The following is a 20,825-nucleotide window of genomic DNA, read 5'->3' on the forward strand; positions in this document are numbered from 1 at the left end:
TTCATGGGTTGGCGATGCTGGCAAAATGATTAAAAAATATCAAATTTCTTAATAAAGTTAGAAAAGTAAATTTTCAAAATGACGTCATCAAATTTCAAGTTCATTCGAGCGTATCTCACTTATCCTTTGCCAATTTTCACACAAATTTCAGTATGTTGTAGCTTATTAAATGCTCTTTCATTAATATAATAACAGCATTTTGATTGGATGACTGCATCACCTCGTAAAAATGGATTGAAAGTAATCTTGTCAAATTTGACCAGTTTACGTGTTATCTCTATGGGAGTGCTGTTTTTCTGGAAATGAAAATTGACATGACTATCTTTCTCGAGCACTAGCTCACTTATGCTTCGGTGAATTTCTCCCAAATTTTAATATGTTGTAGCTGAGACTTTGGGCTATCGTTCGTGTGCCCTTTGTTTTTTCATACGATATCGGTATCACGTCAAAAAAATTTGGTTGAAATTAAAGCTTATCTTCGATGTATTGAGATATTTCTCTTTTTCTGCAACTTTCTTTGCAATAACTCAAGAAAGACAACCCTATCACCCCCATATTTTAAACATGTTTAGTTCATGTTACGTACATTATTTCATAAAATAACAACTACTTGATCAGACACCATCTTGTGTATGTAAATTAGGGTCAAAGGTCATGAATATTTCATCCTGTATCTTAGTAAATACATGTTCTATATCTTTCCCATATTTTGCACACGTAAAGACCATGTTACTAGGATCATTTCACAAAATAACCACTTTTTGCTCAGATGCCATCTTGTCTGTGCAAAGTGGGGTCAAAAGTCATATGTACTTTTTTCTGTATCTTCGTTATGACGTGTTATCTCTATGGGATGGAATTTTTCTAGATGTGAAAGTTGACATGATTGTCTTTATCGAGCACTAGCTCACTTACCCTTCGGTGAATTTCTCCCAGATTTTAATATGTTATAGCTGAGACTTTGCGCTATCGTCAGTGTGCCTTTTGTTTTTTTCATACGATGTCGGGATCATGCTAAAAAATTTGGTTGAAATTAAAGCTTATCTTCGATGTATTGAGATATTTCTTTCTTTTTGCAACTTTCTTTGCAATAACTCAAGAAAAACAGCCTCTATCACTCCCTTATTTTGCACATGTTTAATAATGTCACGTAATTTTTTTCATAAAATAACAAATACTTGATCGGACACCATCTTGGGTATGTAAATTAGGGTCAAAGGTCATAAATGTTTCATCCTCTATCTTGGTGAATACTTGTCCTATCTTTCCCATATTTTGCACACGCAAAGACCATGTTACAAGAATCATTTCACAAAATAACCACTTTTTGCTCAGAGGTCATCTTTGGTGTGCAAAATGGGGTCAAAGGTCAAATATACTTCATTCTGTATCTTCGTTAGTGCATACGGAATTCGGTACCAAAGATGGCAGGTCTGACTCCCTTTTCTAAATGAGACCCCAAACATCACATGGCCAATGTCCCCTCAACATGAAACCTGTATGGTCATGCCTACTGGATCAGGACTCAAATCATTGATTTCCCAATAGATCGGATCACCTAATTTGTCAGTGTTGACAAATTCCGAGTCTAGTTTTCTTTTGCCATTTACCAAGGAAAAGGGAAAATTTTCTGTTAGAGTGCCACCATCAAAGTCAACCTTATTATTGATCGCGAATCCTCGCATTTACTGAGAGCCATCATCAAACATTTAACCGCATATGCGCATGCGCACACGTGATTCGTCTGAGAATCATTGTTACACGATCGAGTGATATTTGCAAGTCTTTAGACTTCTCTCCTCTCCAAGGAAAAAAAAGAGAGATATTGATGATTTTGGTGATATAGAGATGAACCCTTCGCATAGTGTAAGGTAAAATTCCAGGCACCGTGGCCATTTATTTTTTTTTTTCCCGTCACGTCACTCTTGACAGCCAATCGTATTCGACACTCTTCAGATTCCGTATCGGAAAGCTATATATTAATTAGAATACTGTCAAAATCTTGTCCACCAGCGTAGTCGACGTTTTGGGAATTATCCTTGATACATGAATTACGGCATAGGAACGCTCGTTAGTATTTCTCGTTAGGATTTAATAAATGACGCAGTGTCTCTATTTACACGCATTATTTCTGACATTGAGCTGTACTTGGGCCATTGGATATTTAGATACTGCTTTTATTGTTGGGTAGATACAATCGATATGTCAGAGCACGGTTTGGAAAATTAGAGAAATTTTTAATGACAATTACAGTAATGGGCCTTGGCTACACGAGGAGATACGATCAACACCGCCGTGTTTACATCATAGTTGATTGTCAATCAACTAACTTCTCTCACCGTCATATTGGATTGAGTGTGATATCGGCACTGCATACTTGTATGCCATTACTCTAGACTGCTCTTACGCTTAGATTCCAGTTGATGTTAGGGCACCGAGCGCATGCTGACAAATTTATTACTACTCCTAGCAATTATACGAAATCTTCACATTACAGGAACCATTTACCTCGTCGAAGATCATTCACTAACTTGGCACAGCAAGGCTCGCATGAGCAGATCCAACAAATATCTTCGCTATCAAATAGTCGTGAGGATTCTAGCAAGTTGTCTCTTTTTTTTTTCTCCTCAATTTATAGAAGCGCTATCGTCTATCTCAAATTTGTTGCCATGTTTTTAAGCGAGTTCGCAATCTTGCGGTTGACAATCGGAAGTTTGGCTATCGGTTTCGGGATTCCCGGCAATGTGATCATCATCGCTGTCTTTACCCGGCAGTCTATCAGCAATGCCACTGACGTCGCCTTCATAGCCCTTGCCGTAGTCGACCTCGTTGGGAGTGTGATCAGCGGTGTGAAAATCGTCGCCGTCTTTTTCCACGACGAGAATCCATGGGCTTGTTTCATCGAAGTCATTGGCTCAAGATCTCCTCTCTTCGCAAGTCTGTTACTCACTACGTCTATCGCGGCATATCGCCACCGAGCCGTGTGTAATCCGTTCGGAAAACGTGTCGGACGGCGGGCTGCTGCCTGGCTATCTCTCACGTGCACCATCTTCGCGTTTGCTGTACATGTACCGTTCTTTTTCATCACGACGTCGCAAAAATTAGGCCGCGAGTATGGCTGTAATGTGTATGGAAACATCGCATGGGTGCAGAATGTCTACGCCCGGTCACAGGCGGTTCTCTTCTGCGCGTCCGCGTTACCTGTCACGGTTCTCTATGCCTTAATTTTAAAACACATCCGCCATCACCAAGAAATCCGTCGTGAAATACTGTCTGATACAGCCGTTCCTGAACCTATACCCAAAATGAAATCGGCCGGAGCTATTTTCTCTATAAGCAAGAGCGTCAAAATGACAGACCAAGCTCCATCGGATGATTTCGCAGAAAATGTCGAGCCGATTCCACCTCACCCATCCGCTGAGAAAGAACCGCCAAGCCGGCAGAACGTCGACAAAGCACGGAGTGGACCCAGAAATGTTCCTAGATCGGATCACAAGACTACACAGATGCTGATAATCATCACGGCCGTATTCTTTCTCCTCTGGCTGCCTAGCGTCGTGCTCGATCAGCTCTCCTTCGCGCAAATCCGCCATATCAGTGCCACCATCCCAAACGGGACATTCATGCTCTACTTTCTGTATCAGGTCAAATATATCAGCCACATCACTAACCTTTTTGTTTACATAGCAGTTAATAGGCGTTTCAGAGATAATTGCAAGAAACTCCTGCTTGGCCAAAAGTAGTTAATCTGTTCTTAAATTTACGGCTCGCAAGCAGGATCATACCGAAAATAACATTAATATGTGAGACGATGATTGTATCTTCAGACCTCTTCAATAAAACTATACTAGAATCATGCTTTGGTAAATTATTTACCTAAATAAAAAGCACACCCCTCAAAGATTTTCGTTGTTGATTTAGAAAAACTGTCCATGCAAGCATCAGGATCAATTATTGACTATTCTATTTCGGTTCTTTTTTTTTTTCTTGCATTTTAATGAAAGTCTTGCTACTACAGAACTAACTTCGTGTATCGTATTTTACGTATGGGGTCGTAACCGGTTTTACAACATCATTTTATTTTGTGTATAGATGTCAATTGTATATAATTTATATAGCAAGTATAATGGATGTTCACAATGGATTATGAAAATAATTCAGATTTCGAAACAAGAACCTGTGAATGTGTATTAATTGTTCTTAATTCTGCAGTATGTATTGTAGGCCCTAACGAAATCATCAGATGTAGACATGTTTTAGGACTGCATTAGTCACGGTAATGTTAGCATTTTGTGAGGTACGGAAAAAAAGTGCCTGCACATTCATTGTTACACCATAAATATTTGCATTTCTTTGTACTTTGGTAGGATCAGGAAATGGGTGTAGATACATAATCCACAGCTGAACACCAACTTCTTTCTCTGGTGGTTAGTTGGACCATTAAAAGGATTAAAATTGAAATTTCGGGGGCCCGAAAAAGAAATATATTGACCGAGGGAAAAAGATTTACAATAATGGACTTTGACTCTTATTTGCCAGATCGGGCCATCAAAAGAAACATTTTTGAAAATTTGGTAGCCAAAGGTCAATTCCTAGTGGCCCCTGCCGACCGCTAATGTCGATCCCTGCCTGATCAAAATGAAAGTATAAATGCCACCCCAATAGTTTTCACGTCGAAATGCAAACGGAACAGGGCATTAATGAGAATGACGAACATCCGTAGAACGATATTGGCGAAGTCGTCTTGTGACCATGCAGATATTGGTAGAAATTTATAATACAGCTCGAAAAACGTAACAACAAACTACCATCAGACTATAACCAGGGCTCGACACTAACAGACTTCTCTGGTGGTGCGTTCTGGCCACTGCGGTCCCCAAATCTGAAATAATTTTGATAACCGGAAAACGAAATGTATAATGGCAGGGAACAAAAGGACACATAAATTTTTTTTTCAGTTTGAATTTGATCTGCCCGATCGGCAGCCATATAAGATAACCCTTTTTCGGAAATTTCTGTAACAGGGAGAAACAAACGCACTTTCAGAACACAACTACCATTGTTGGTGATTGCTTTAATCATGTGTTTTAGTCAGGGACGAAGGTGGCATGATATCAATGAATAAAACTCAATTTGAGAAATGATGAAGTGGCAGTCTCCACAATCACAATAAACAATGTTTAAACAAAGTCCGACTATTACGCATGTAATAAATTCATTAAGAAAACGGAAAGTAAACTTGGATGAATGATAAATAGTAAGTTTGTGCTCGACGCTTATAAAGCAGCTTAAAACTAACAGTACCTATCACTAGAACTGATATTTCTTTTTAAGATACATATATATATATATATATATATATATATATATATATATATATATAATTATATATATATATATATAGGCGTACCTGTGTTTTGGTGCCTTATCTACTAACGGCGGTTTCACGCTGTGGCGATCTTCAGGCAGACTGACAAAGTGGTGTGTTTCTGTGCTTGATGATTTCATCAATCATCAACAAACTATATATTCCCGACGGAAATATACCCAACAAATATATACATATATATATATATATATATATATATATATATATATATATATAGTAGTCAAAGAGTGACTGTGCAACTGCTCACCATGTAATCTCCGCAAAAGATCTATGAAAAATATTAAATAACATGATTTTGATGAGGGGAAATTAACATTGCGGTTTCTTTATGAATAATATTTCCATTTGTTCGTGTGTTTTGTAAGAATTTCAACTCTGAGCATGCTGTTGAATAAGATGATTTTTATTTTCTGAAGGATCCTCTTTCGCAGTAATCACAAATATTACACAAAGCATGGAAAGAAAGATAATGCACTTTGCAAAATCCTGCAGGCAATGTGAAATGCAACCCAGTTCTCAACATCAGGTTTCGTTTCAATCAACATGAACGTAGAGGTCAATAAATGATTTCTTAATAATCGTTATTACCTTCAACTTATTAGCTAAAAACTAACAACTAAAAACAAACAACTCTAGGAAGAAAAATAAAAGAAAACGAAACAAATGCAACTTTCATCCTGAATATCGCTATTGAACACACACACACACACACACACACACACGCGCGCGCGCGCGCACAAAAAAAATGTCCTTTGCTGAAAAAAAAAAGACAGGAAGAAACAAGAATGATTTATTAAACGTGTTCATAAGGAAGACGAGGAAACATCATCAGAAACTGATGATTGGTGACGTGACAAGGTTTTCGGGTCTCAGGCTTACATACTTTTGTCTCAGGTCCTCCGTAAAGTTTAGTTATTACTTTTGTCTTGTCAACTATATGATTCTCGGCATTTTCGTAAAGAACCATGTGAGCTATAACATGCTATCTCTATGACAAGTATCCACATATCGCGTACAACAGTTTATCCTTATCTATGTGATGCAATATCATAACTATTGTTATTATTATCATCATCTTCATTTTTTATATCATATGATGGATTATATATGATGAATCAGCCTCATTCTGGGGAGTTATTGTCAATGGAAACCGACTGACGAATAACTGACCGACTAACGAATAAACGCGTTGACTGTGCTCTTATGACATTTTGTCTTATGATAAGTTATTGTGTTTATGTGTATACGTGTGTGTCTGCATTAGTACATGTGTTGCCGCCACAATCAAAGTAAGGAAAATGAAAAGAAAATAACTAGTAACTTAAAGGAGATTTATGATAAAATTTTCTTGTTTGCCTCTTTGACGTTGATTTTTCTTACGTTTAAATGAACAGGGTTTTTGTTGTTTTTTTTAAACAAATCTAATTCAAGTTGAATTGAAACCTATATACATCGGAATGCAATCGTTTGGCTTCGTTGGTAGCACTTAGTGTGGTAGATGAGGTTCTTAGCAAAGAGTAAAATCAGTGTTTGTCATTCTCGGTGAGTTGCTTTAGCCGCCATGACCAAGGTGTAAAGTGCAAGTGGCAATAACGAAACATCTATTGAATACGCAAACGCTATCCTCCAGGCAATCTAGGACAGTAAGCTTACATTTTCCTTTCTTAAGATCCTTTTAAAGAAGAAATCGACTCCAGAATTTCATCAATTTCATTAAATAAAGAAAAAAAACTGCAGATTATTGCAAAATAATCAAAATAGGAAAAGAAATTAAGGAAGTTTTGACATTCTGAAATTTTCAAAATTTTTCGGAAAATACTTTTTACCAGCCGTTATGAATATTCAAATCAGCAAATTTATGATGTCACGCCCTTACAATTCCTTATTAATTTCATATACAAACATGACAACAAATCACATAATTCAACTGTAAACGTATTAAACTTCTCTTAAATCACTCAAAATAACAAGGAACAAATATTTACTGTTATGTTGCTAAGGAAATATGCTTTTACATGTATAACATAACATACATGAGGGCATGTGAGGGCATGACATCATCAACTCTCTCATTTGAATATTGATAAGGACTAGTCAAGCAATGTTCTTGAGAAAAATGTGAAGCTTGAAAATATCATACCTTCCTTAATTTTTATCCTATTTTTGTCATTGTTTAAACGTTAAAAATCAACATAAATTGCAGCAGCTAATTTCACTTTTCAGCTGTCAATGATGGATTACAAGACCCCTCCAACAACAAACAAACCAACAAACAAACACTGCGCACTGTCCGCAGGGTGATGATGCGTCTGTAAGTTACGTAATATCACAGTTTCATGCATAGTCTTATTCTCCGTCTCTCTCAGAAAAATGTGAAAATCTAAAAACTATAAGATGACAGATGTTGCATTTTTGTTCGTTAAAAATGCAATGAAGTTTGTGGGGTTTTTATTGATACGCGAAATGAAGTGAGTGTAAACGCAGAAGGAATGAATTACTAAAAAACCTTCATTCCAAATATAATTTTTTAAATAATATTTTTAGAACATTTACTAGCTTGTGTTTTGTATGATCAAAGTGATAAAGAATATGTCGGAGAAGACCTGCAAATATAGAAATGTCATCTGAATAAGAACCTCTTAGTTGTCTTAATGCTGTATGCCATCGACTTTAAGTCTAAAGGATGAAAAAGAACAAACTCTGAAGAGGACTGTCGAAGAAATATCATGATGTAAATGTGAAGATAAAATCGAAGTATATTCATTAGGGTTGCATTACAGAAGATATCGATTTCAAGTCAAGATCAAAACAAGAACTCCTCTACAGATCATGGTGGTTATTAAAAGCACAAAATACTGGGGAATATATTGATTTTTGCGAGGAGACAGACAATAGCTTCTACAGAGCTACTGCTGGATTTTTTTTTCAGCCCACTTGTTTGGGAAAAGAGCAGCCATTAAACACATAAGTGATATGTCAGTACAAGAACTTGAAGTCTTATTTTCTTTTAAAAGCAAAATTCAGAAAGCTTAATGCATTCCTGCATTCAAGAGGGAAATCTTTATGTGCAAAACTTTTCAGCGACCCTTTCGTAACCAGAGGGAAAAAAAGGACATTAAGAGAATTCTACGTCTAAGAAATTGTTCGGCAATTTTCCCCGACTCTTATCGATTAGTGTTCTTACGCTCTTACCTACATTCGCTGAATCAATACGCATGAAAAAAAAAATCCTTTTTATTGTCAACAGAGCAAGAAAAAGCCATTGAAAAAGTGTGTGCATACTGCTCTTCAGATGAAAATCATAAGTTGATCCGAAAATGATTATTATGAGGTTATTCTGAAGGTTCGTTATTCCTAAGGTTTGTTACTCCGAAAATGTAAAGACCATTAATTATCTTATTCGTTGCTCCAGAAACAACTTTCACACCTCGGCACAATTTAAGGATAGATTAAACAAGTACCCAGAAACGGAGGAGTCATAAAACTGTCTTTGGATTGTCTTTGACTCTTGCCCCCTTTGATACTGTTTACTTTGTTCATGTTTGCAAAAAAAAAAAAAAAAACCAAACAAACAAACTTGGGATTACCAGTCTACAGCAGTTATGGTTTTTTCAATGTCATATCGTCTTTCTTTTTCTCTGCTCGATCTCTTAACGACTTTTCTCTCCGAGTGTCTGTATGTCTTTGTATCAGCGTTCATTAGGCTAATATGATTGGAACAGTTGAATCACTGCACTCGGGTTTAGAATGTTTATTTCTTCAATTACATCACTTTGAATTATGTTTGTTATGTATTTTGTTTTGTGATGACAGCCATGTATATCATGATATCCTAACTGCATGATATAAATGTTCGTTATCATTACTAAATAGATGTAATTTCCGATTCACCCAGGTTTATGTGTTCATTTCCATCTGAGAAGATGGCTGGATAGCTCATATTCAGCAACGTTAAGCTGGTCTTCTATGGGGTCCAGTTGGATGTGAGGTGGGACCACGTCAGCGGGTTAAACACCCTGCTCTTTGCGATGAATGAATGAACCGGGATCTTTTACGTGCATGAGTTGTTACTCTCTCATACACGGAACCATTTTATGTCCTATCCGAGGGACTTAGTGTTTTTGCCTCTTGCTAGAGGGGGCGGTATATGCTTAATACACACAACATTGCTCAGTCCAGACTCGGGTTCGAACCCGGGCCCTTAGGATCGTGAGGCAGACGCGCTACCGACTGAGCCAACTCACCGCCCAGGTAACTTTCAAGACAGGTACCAAATTAAATCATTGCATTTGTACCTACTGATTTGAAAGCATGGTATGCTATATAGTTTCGTTGAGATGGAGAACCACATTTAAACTTTTTTAATTTGATATAATTAATTAAATGAAATATTACAGAGCGTACAATTTCTAGAGGAGCAGAGAATCTATTTGATGAAAACCGGACCCTTCTTGAAATGACTGAGATATCCTAAAACAAAGTAAAACGGATGTGGTGCCAATAAAAGGCGGTACCCACATTTTACTTTGTTTTTTCGTATGAAGACAATTCACAAATGCTATTGTCCATTAGGAGCAATGTTTCAAAAAATGTTCGAATTATTTTGTTTTTGGTGCATGTGTAGGTAAATTTATTACAAAATGATTATCCTACCACTTAGAGATTTTGCCATTTATAGGGCATATGTAGGGCCTCAAATATAAGGAGATTTCTTTATTTTTCTCAATAAAGCATAACTTTAGACGGTTTATTCTAGAAACAATTTTATTATAACTATTGTTCACATCCTGTATATTTAATAATACTTAACATTGGTTATAATGATCATGGCATTTTACATTGGTTGTTTTTATATACCTAGCTCACAATTTAGAACTATTTTGAAGCACTAACGCTGGATTTTGTGTTTCATCCGCAAATGGTAAATAATGCCTTTAAACACTTTTAAGAGACCAGAAATGCAAATATACAGATCATATCTTAGATCACAGACAAACGATGGAATAATCATCACCCTGTGTTAAATTGAAATTAATTTTTGTGTCCCAATGTGGTTTATAATCAACAAACTTAATTATAGAATCATCACTATCTCATGACAAAAGATCTGTCACAACAGGTAATAACCGTTTTGGCAACATGCAGCTAAGTGGACTGTCAAGAACAGTGATAAAAATACTTTCACTCACTCTATTACACATGATCCAATCTCCCAGCAATGCATTTTAATCCGTTCTGAACGATTTAAAAACATCGATGGAACACTCATAACACTGGGCTTTTGCTGTTGATGATGCTGTATTTCTTGGCCCAGGGGGATCTAGAAAGATTCCATATCTGGGTCCCTCAATTTGCTGTATCGATTGTCACAGAAACGGACCTACACAAAATAAATTGTTTCAACGCGTCAGTACACATTCTGGAGTAGAATCGTACAAAGGAAACAAACAGGAAAGCTTGGAAGAGGAGGAACACAAACCTCGATCTTTACATTCAAACTGTTGCAAACATTGCCTGAGCAACTCTGCCCTCTAGTGTTCAATTCAGGTCATCTGATAATTGCACTCTACGAACTAAAATAATCCGTGATTCCCAAACCACATTTTAATTTAACTACGAAATATCCCATCTTTCCTTGCGAGCAGAACTTTCAGTTTTATTCTTGGTCTAATAAGAGTCATCAATCATGTTGACATTTTCACAAAACAGATTGGGAAGTTGATAGCATTAATACTTTAAAGCGGGTTTACAAATACATCAACCTATATATTTTTTTTCTGTGTTTGAAAATATCTGTATATATATATATATATATATATATATGTGTAAATATGCATTGACTTTTTCAACTGTTTTGCAATTTGTTTTGCAACTTGTTAAGTGAATGTTGTTTATTGTATATGGCTGTATATTTTGCCATTCCACTGTGCACATCTTGATGAAAACAGTTGTATGTGTAAACTGGTGTATTTCTTTTCCTAACAACGAAGGTGAAACGTGTGTTTTCCATTTAAGAAGGAACGTGTGTTGTTCGGTTTCGAAACGTCAACACAAGAAATTCAAAAATATCTTAACTGTCTTAACTCGTATATGACTTAAATCTTATCATTCAAATAAACAATAAAAATTATATAAAAGGTTATACATGACATGCTCGGGTAGGCACAACACCACTTACAACATAATTCGTTAACACAAGCTGTTTTACCAGATCTAAGAATAGCTAAAGACAATCCCATGTTTTTGTGGGAGGGGGGGGGGGGGTTAAGACGATTCCACTAAAAATCAGTCATTATCTTCCCATTTTATTGCATGCATTTGTACTGATTAACTGCATTTCTTATCGAATAAATGACAACAATAACACCAAAATAGAGAAGGATAAAATTACACAATTACAAACAGAAAGTACTTGTATGAAAACAAAGTATTTCATATATGTATACATCAACACGTGAACTGTATAATATTAAGCAAACACAATTTGAAGAAAGTCATACAGAATATTGTTTTACTCCCATGGAAACCTTGAAACACACTCATTAACTCTCAAAATATGAAAATAGACAAAGTTTGTCTACGGTTTAAGTGCAATAGTTTGTTCCTTCACGTTTGTTAAATAAGTTTTGTACGTCGTAGATTTTTTTTTTTTTTGTACGCAAGCCAATGGTAACATATTATAGTTTATGACAGAGTATGTTTTGGTGAAATGCCTCTTACTGAACTGTGATCCATCAAATTCTCGGAATTTTATTTGTCTCCAATTCAGCTTTATAATGTATATATTTTTAATAATTCATAACTACAATTTTACACCAACATCAAAACGTTGCACCTCAAAATTCCCTCATAATTCTACCATGCTGTTATTTGATCATGATGTAATATAATATATTGGAATCAATGCGACAAAATGATTTAGGGACATTGCGGCTCAACCAAAATAAAGCCAATTCTTTCTGTCCGGGAACATGACTTGTGCGATTAATCACTACTTCCCTTTATTAAATAAAAAAAAAATGAAAGTCATGATTTCCAAAATTCTCAGATTTCTGTTTACACTTTTTTTTTCTAAAATTGATGAGGGGAACTTATACTCTGAAAACCACAGAGTCATCATAACACGAAAATAACAATTGTCATCATCAGGCCAGATGTTTGGAATTATCTGCCCCGAAGAGTACAAAAAAGTGTACACCGTTTGATATTTTCAGAGAGGATACCGCAATGATTCTCCAACACAATACATGTGCACATTATATATCGTAGGTTCCCATTATGTTACAATACTACTGTATTTTTACTGATTATCATTATCACATCACAACACTTACGTCACTTGACAGTAGGTCCTCCGCACTGCTGATCACTGATGGACTGGCAAGACGTATTATGTATTTTACGACACTTCATGTAACATTACCTCCAGCAACCTTTCTACTGAAGCTCTATAAATATAGTCTCCTGCATTTCCATTTATTTTCTTAGAACTCTGTTCGAGGTGCTTCTTCTGCTAGTGTTCATTTGATATGAAATTGTTCAGCAGTGGCGGATCCAGAGGGGGGCACAACCGGTGCACGCCCCCCTTTATTTTTCGTTAAAGACAAAAGATATTTAATGTAAAAAAAAAATGAAATGAAACCCGGAAGTGGCACCATTAGTCACGCCCCCCCCCCCCCCCCTTTACAGAATTCCTGGATCCACCCCTGTTCAGTATCATTTCTGTGTAGGTTTTTTAAAAACTATAATTGTTATAATGTTTGTTGGTGCGTATTTTTTACCTGAGAATTTTACATAGTGTGTATACACTGCAGTGTATGCCGAGACTTTGTTATATTCTATAATGTATTGTCAATGGAATGCAGAAATATAACTCAGCTGAACTGAAAAGCAGATAGTTATTGCTTTCACAGTTATAAACATACTCCTTCCCAAAATGAAAGATAATTAAGCGCTTAATCCCTCCCAAATCATTTTAGTCCTCTGGTTGGTCGAGAACAATGAAAGCGACAAAACATTTTTAGCATGAAAATGCTCATCAGGTCAGAGTCAAACTATTTTCTTACGTTAATAGTAAATTGATATATATATATATATATATATATATATATATATATATATATATATATATATGTATATATATATATATATATATATATATATATATATATATATATATAATAGGTGAGATTAAGGATGAGACGATAGACGTAGCTTGAATCCTCACAGTTTAATTTTTGTTCTCAAGGTTTCGGGCCCTACCATTTATCAAGACTGAGGATCAAAGAAATCGGACAAAACAATGATGATGGATACAGAACATGATATGCAAAAATAAAATGGGAATAAAAGGGAAAATAATAACGATAATGATAGAGGCAGAAACAGCAGAAATAATAAAACTAATAGGAGTGTATTATATGATACACGTCAATCATATGTAACACACATACATACAATCACAGCGTATCCGGGCAATTACCCCCAGAGGGCAATTACCCCCCGGCTAAATACTGTTTAGTGGTAAGGTTAGAGTTAAGATTAGGGTTACGGTTGGGTTTAGTGTTAGGAGTTTGGGTTATGGTTAGGATTAGTTTCAGGATTAGGATTAGGATTAGGGACAGGGGAAGGGTGCGGGGTAATTGCCCAGGGGGTAATTGCCCTAGACCCAATCACAGGCCAGCATGCATATACACATACAGTATATGACCAAACACACAACAGGAGGGCAAACAGTCGTGTAGCTTTGTTTAAGACCTCAAATTTCCATTTAGAAGCATCAGTTATGCCTAAAGATGAAAAAAAAAGAAATGTCCATTATTTTCGAATCTGCACTACTGAAACGCCTTTCTCTCCATCTCTCTCCCTTTCTTTCGCCCCTGCCCTTTTGGTCTTATAAAACATCTTTGGGAGGGGGTGGACGTGTCCCCTGGATTTTTCTTTCTTTTTTTTTAGCACTCTTGATAGACCTTGTCACGATGATTTGCAATGCGAACATGTTGAAGATTACAAATGTTTGATTGAAAATTCTCAAATATTCCACCAAAGGTGTGCATCACAGTCATGGTTGTTATTCTGAAAATGCATAGGCTCCCTCCCCGGCCCCTTTGGTCCACCTCTTACACACTGAGGACGCGCATAATGTCGATCTTGGATAAAGAGGTCGCGAAGAATAACGGATTTAGCCACATTTTCCCTACATTTAATCTCTTTTCTTTTATCAAAAATTGCAAATATTCCACCAAACATGTGCAACAAATCGTATCAATTCTGAGAATACAAAAGGTCCCTCGTGTGGGAGGGAGACATCCTTCTAAACATGGCTCGCAGTCCCACCCTCTGCGTACGCCCAGCCTCCCACCCGCCCTTCTCCACTCACTTACCACCTGTTGATTATTGGCCTGTTCTTCCTCCCCCGCACTCGGTGAAGCGATGGTCTTTGCACATTGCGATAATTGCTAAAAGAAATGGATGCAGGTAGGCGAAAACACACACACACACACACACACACACACACACACACACACACACACACATCTATGTGACCGTGCATCACAAAACAAACAAAAAGTCGCACCCCTAGATTTTACGCGAGGACTCAAGAAAGGTGAAATGGGTCAACCAAGTCAATTTTAAGTTTTCCATTTTTCTGAAAGAGCTATTCTTCTTCTACATTATTCTTGAGTTTGGGATCATAAATTGAATGGGAAATTGGGTTTTCACCAGTTTTTCTACAACTCTTTTTTGGTAGAGTATTGTGATCAGTTTTTTCTTAGAGGCCCCTTTTATTTCTTGAAAATCCTTTGCACCCTGTTCACTTTGAACTCTAATAACTTTTGAAAGGATGATGCTACTTCTCTGAAAGATAATATTTATCATGGTCAGAAAATGGTAATAGACAATGGTCAATTTCAGCTTAATCTGATAATCCCTCGATTGTTGGTGCTACAGTGGTTCACATCATGTTTTTGTCCCGTTCATGGCAAAGGTAGCACGGCTTAGTAAAGATTAAGGGCTTGAATAGACCCTATACTTCAGAGCCTCTTTTCTCAGATTACACTTTCCAGAGTGTGTGCTTTCTTTCCAACATTTATATAGGTTAGGAGAATCCATTTGAATTGAGTTATACATCATTTTAAAGCTTAGAGTCTGCTCTTTAAGAATCTGCATGCCTGGCGACTTATTGTCTGTTATGTGGTGCAGGGTCACACAGGCGCGTACACACACATACACACGGGCGCACGCACATGCAGACACACTCAAAAGTCTTACCGTACCCCGCCTCATGCTCCAATAACTCCATTGTCAGCCTCACAACCTTACTGAGCTGCTGTCTAAAGCACACACACCTAACTTCAGCACGCCTACCTCCACCCATCATCACTAGTAAGTAACAACTAGCACTTTTTTATATTTTTACCAATTATTTTCGGACAACCCTTAATGTTCCGATTCCATCAATGCTGCCACTGTGTTTAGATGTCAGATTACCCACCCCTGCTTTTTGTTTTTTCAACACAACCGGAATGTTTCCCGCAATCGGTTGCCAACTGACTGCCGGCTTTCAACCAGCCCAAATGTGAATTGTATATCACATCGCACGTATCTATAGATTATGTATATATTTGTTTTTCCTTTCGCTTTTCCTGTATCTGGGATTGTTGTCAAACACACCATTATACACATATTCAATTACTACTAGTATCATGATTTTTATTTATTGCCGTTATGGTTTATATGGTTGCCTGTCTTCACATGTGTGTGGAGATAATATTATGTGCGTGCATATTTGTATCTATAATAATGTGCATGTGTGTGCGCATGTGTCTGGTTATACGGTATGCTAATAGTGATAATGTTAATCGAAATAGATTATATAGATATAAACTGAAACAATTTATAAGGCTTTTCCGCACAATGTGTTATTCGGAAGCCTATGAATATACTACTGGAAACATGTCAACCACTTTTAAAGTTATTAATGAGATTTTAATGAGTACTTTGTTAACATAGGTCCTAGTCAAACTTCAAAAATAGATCCCACGCAAATAGATTTATCGCAGTACTTAGGTACGTCAAATAATAATAATAATGTCCTTGGCGACATTGGTGAAAGACTCGTTGATCTGCCCAGCTTTTCCTGCAAAGTCACCCTGACGTAATCCCTCAATCACTGCAGGAGTCTGATTAGTCATTGTTCCAGTCATAGATTTTATATTTCTATGCCACTGGGAGGGGTTTATCTTCTTCATTTTTTGTACACGTTCCACATAAAATGAAGACTTTGCAGAGGCTATACATCTGGTCAACTTGTTTCTTATCTGCTTCCAGCGTGCTGTTTTACCAGCGGCAAATGCCCTCTGACGTTGCTTGATTAGAGATTTGATTTTAGGCGTGATCCAAGGTTTGTCATTGTCATGCGTTCTTGTGGTACGTGTGGGGAAGTATGTGTCAATCAGCGGCAGGAGGGTTAAATAAAAAGTCTCACATTTAGCGTCAACATCAGTAGCATCATGTACATGAGACCAGTCACGATCACTCAGCTTCTGACCGAATTCACGCATGGCACTGTCCGGCATAGGTCGAGTTGTTCGTATGTGAACTCGATTCGGCTTAGGTGTGAATTCCCGTGGAGACCACATGACCGTGGCATGGTCGCTGGCTCCCAGTGGGGGTAGTATGGATGGTGTCACATAAAATTGGTTTATATTACTCACAATTTTGTCCAGTGTTTGATGACCCCTGGTCGGTTTGTCAACAACTTGAGCAAATCCATTACTGGCAGTCAGTGGAGTGATGTCGAGTTCATTGAAGTCCCCCAAAAGGATAAAGCCAGCATTGGGGTGCTTAGACGAAATGAGGTCCATCGATTCAAGAAGATGATCGATCAGGCTGTCGGCTGTAGGCGCATTGGGTGGGTGATAAATGGCCGCTACAACAATGATGGAAACGGATCGTGGGAGTCGTTCTGGGCAAACTTTCAACCATACGACTTCTAATTCATCAGGAACGATAATGTCCGAGACCGGTTGAGAGTTCAGTGATTGCTTTGCATACAAAGCTACTCCCCCTCCCCGGCGGTGCGATCTCGATTTCACAAACACATCGTAATTCTCCAACGTGATGTAATCGTCGGGTAGATCGCAACGAAACCAGGTTTCGGTGACTGCTGTGATGTCAATATCATAAGTTCTAACATAGGTGGAGAACTCATCAAATTTGTTGTTGAGCGACCGCGAGTTCGTCAAAAGAAATGTAGGAAACTCGGGTAGTGTTCTTACCGATTGGGCTGACACGAGCGGGACACATATCAGATTGGTTCTATTTCTTTGTGGCAGTTCGCTTCCTGTTCGCAGGGGTGACGAGTCGGTCGATGTCATCCGATGTCCGATTACCGTTGGTATCTTCCGTCGAAGTCGTCTGCCCCCTCTTTTACCTCTTTGGTTACGTTTTTGCCTCTGGGATTGACGATCGATTCCAAGTTGTCGAATGGTGTCCAACGTTGAGTGTGATAAAGACACATGGGCGTGATTACGTAACCTTAACAAAGAGTCTACTGGGTATGACAGGCGGCGTCTTTGATGTGACCTGTGCGCGGGAAGTTCAAGTTTGGCATCCATTTTATCGAGCGGGCTACCTCGCCTGGCGGTATGCACGGTAGGACGCCAGAGTAGGTTGCCAGGACTAGCGGTCTGGCTATCGTTGATGGTCCGTAATAGATATACTGAGACAACAGTGAGAGTCCAGTGAAGAATCAGCATGATTGCTCTGTAATTCACAAATGTCCTCCTACCTCACAATACTGCATCCAGATTGATCTTGGTGGTTCCCTGTAGACACCAGACAGGTTATAAGAGCAGTCACTCCAACAAAAACATGCAAATTGAAACAAATATTAAGGCAAACGAGGTGTGTAGGCGTCTATGCGATAGCGCCATCACACGAAAAATGGTGTTTTCATGGATGTTAGCAAGGCATTCGACATTCTTGACCACACTATCCTTATACGTAAACTGCAGTGCTATGAAATTCTTCGTAGAAATATCGCCGCATTTCATCTTTTACGCAATCATGCAACCAACCATGAACTGTAACTGTTCACCGGTACCTCGATGAGAAAACATCTTTTCTTGCCTTACTGATCAGTGAGCCATGTCTACTAAATTTGTGAAAGCCTTTAGTGAAAGCAGACTGACCTCTCCTATCCCTTTCTCCTTTCTACTACTGTATTCCTACACGCAAGTCATCCCTCCCATACGAGAGCTGCACGCAAATCAGGCCACGCTTAAGCTGTATAGCCCTACTGTGTCCATTGTATTGCTGTTAGCATGGTTAGTTTTCTGCTGTACATTGTTGTTGTTGTTGTTGTTCTTGTTGTTGTTCATTTTCCATCTGTGAAGATGGCTGGATAGCCCATACTCAGCTACACTAAGCTGGTCTTCCATGGGGTCCAGTTGGTTGTGGGGTGGGACCACTTCACCGGGTTAGACACCCTGCTCTTTGCGATGAATGAATGAAGCGGGATCTTTTACGTGCATGAGCTGTGACTCTCTCATACACGGGACCTCCATTTTATGTCCTATCCGAGGGACAGAGTGTTTTGCCTCTTGCTAGAGGGGACGGTATGTTTACACACAACATTGCTCAGTCCAGACTCGGGTTCGAACCCGGGCCGCGTGATCGTGAGGCAGACGCGCTACCGACTGAGCCAACTCACCGCCCTTTAAAACATTAAAGGCAATGAAGAAAAAAATATGTTGTGTACGTCTGATGTTTTATGTATATGTATGGCACCAACAATGTATTTATAACACAGTCATGTACATGACATGTACAATGATAATACAGGAGCAAATCAAGTCACTGTTAACTCAATAAACATATTGTGATTAAGCTTAAAGGGACATTCCGGACGATTTTCATAATTTCACATCATGTAGTACATAAATCAACAGCTCCATGTTTAGATTCGTGGAATTTGTTGTGGTCATTGAGCAGAGAAACCAATAAACTGAAAGTCTAATCAAACTACACTGAACCGTGTTGATGACATCAGAGCCTCATATATTTCAGAAATGTACGCAGTGCAATTCCATTACAATACCACTTGCTCAACAAGTTCACCTGTGAAGAATCTATGCATGCCTTCTTCTTTTGTTCTGCTTCCGTGAGCCCCCAACTCATGCATTCTTATGGTGAGGCTGCCATGTCATCATCCTTGTTCATTGCAATTTGTTATAAATTTTAAAAACATTCTCACTTCTCATCCCAATCACTATGAATTCTGAAACTCTGTACCCAGTTTAACTGATTTATAGTTGTTCAAATGTAAAAGTCTGAAAAATAATCCGGAGGTCCCCTTTAAAGCAAAGGAGATAATAATAATTTTATCTATTTTCCCTCAATAAACCATAACTGCGGACGGTTTATTCTAGAAACAATTTTATTATAACTATTGTTTACATCCTGTATATTTAACAATACTTACCATTGATTATAATGATTGTTATTTTTACATTGGCTCTTTCTATTCCTAACTCACATTTAAGAACTATTTGACGCACTGAAGCTGAGTTTTTGTTTCATACGCAAATGGTAAATAATGCCTATAGCTGGGCTCCACACTAACTTTTTTATTTGGTGGCTCGATGGGGCCACCAAAATCATCAATTTCAAATTTTTGGTGGCCCGAGAGAAAAATTTGGTGGCCCCCAAAAAACAATAAAAAACATTAAAATTCCTGCTTTTTTTTATGAGTCAAATATTCAAGTTTCATCATAGTAAGAATTGGAAGCTGGACATATCTACTCATAAATAAACTTCAACAAACTCGCAACACTCACTCTCAGGCACTCATTCAGTCCTTTCATCCATCCTTTAAAGAAATTTAACTGCTGAATGGTAAGACTAAGTATAAATATTCATTGACAGGCACATGGGTTGCAACATCTTAACATAAATAAATGACACTTTTCAACAACAACAAAAAATTTGGTGGCCCGAGGCGGGCCACCAAATGTGCCCTTTTTTGAAATTTGGTGGCCCGACTTTCATTTTTGGTGACCCCGGGCCACGGGCCACCGTTAGTGTTAAGCCCTGCCTATAGGTTTATCATGTTTATAGCAGAATATGGGCCTGTGTTTTCACAGTAATTTACGCCATATTTGCCTATTTACATCCATACAGTCTATTTACAAGTATTTACAATACGATGAATAAAGACTTGCCACTGTTATCAACCGTCAGTCGTATATTCGAATGGAAGCCCCCCACAGATGGCGCTGCAACAATTTTGTATCCGATATGAATGTGGTTAGGTGGCTGTCGTCGGCTGGGTAGCCTGTTAAAAATGATTTCTGATGTGTCAAAAGATGAGCAAGATTATTACGTATTTATGCCGTATCATGGCAATTACCCCTGAATGTATCCGAGGAAT

At 37.9% G+C, this 20,825-nt stretch overlaps 1 protein-coding gene across 1 annotated transcript; it reads left to right on the forward strand.

The window, feature by feature from the left end:
- The first annotated feature begins 2,669 nt into the window (after positions 1-2,669).
- LOC140241147 (uncharacterized) lies at positions 2,670-3,743 on the forward strand. Its single transcript, XM_072320907.1, has one exon. It carries the CDS (start codon positions 2,670-2,672, stop codon positions 3,741-3,743), a length of 1,074 nt encoding a protein of 357 aa, XP_072177008.1.
- The last annotated feature ends 17,082 nt before the right edge of the window (positions 3,744-20,825 follow it).

Source organism: Diadema setosum, chromosome 17 (assembly GCF_964275005.1).
Source record: "Diadema setosum chromosome 17, eeDiaSeto1, whole genome shotgun sequence".
NCBI classification, from domain to species: Eukaryota; Metazoa; Echinodermata; class Echinoidea; order Diadematoida; family Diadematidae; genus Diadema; species Diadema setosum.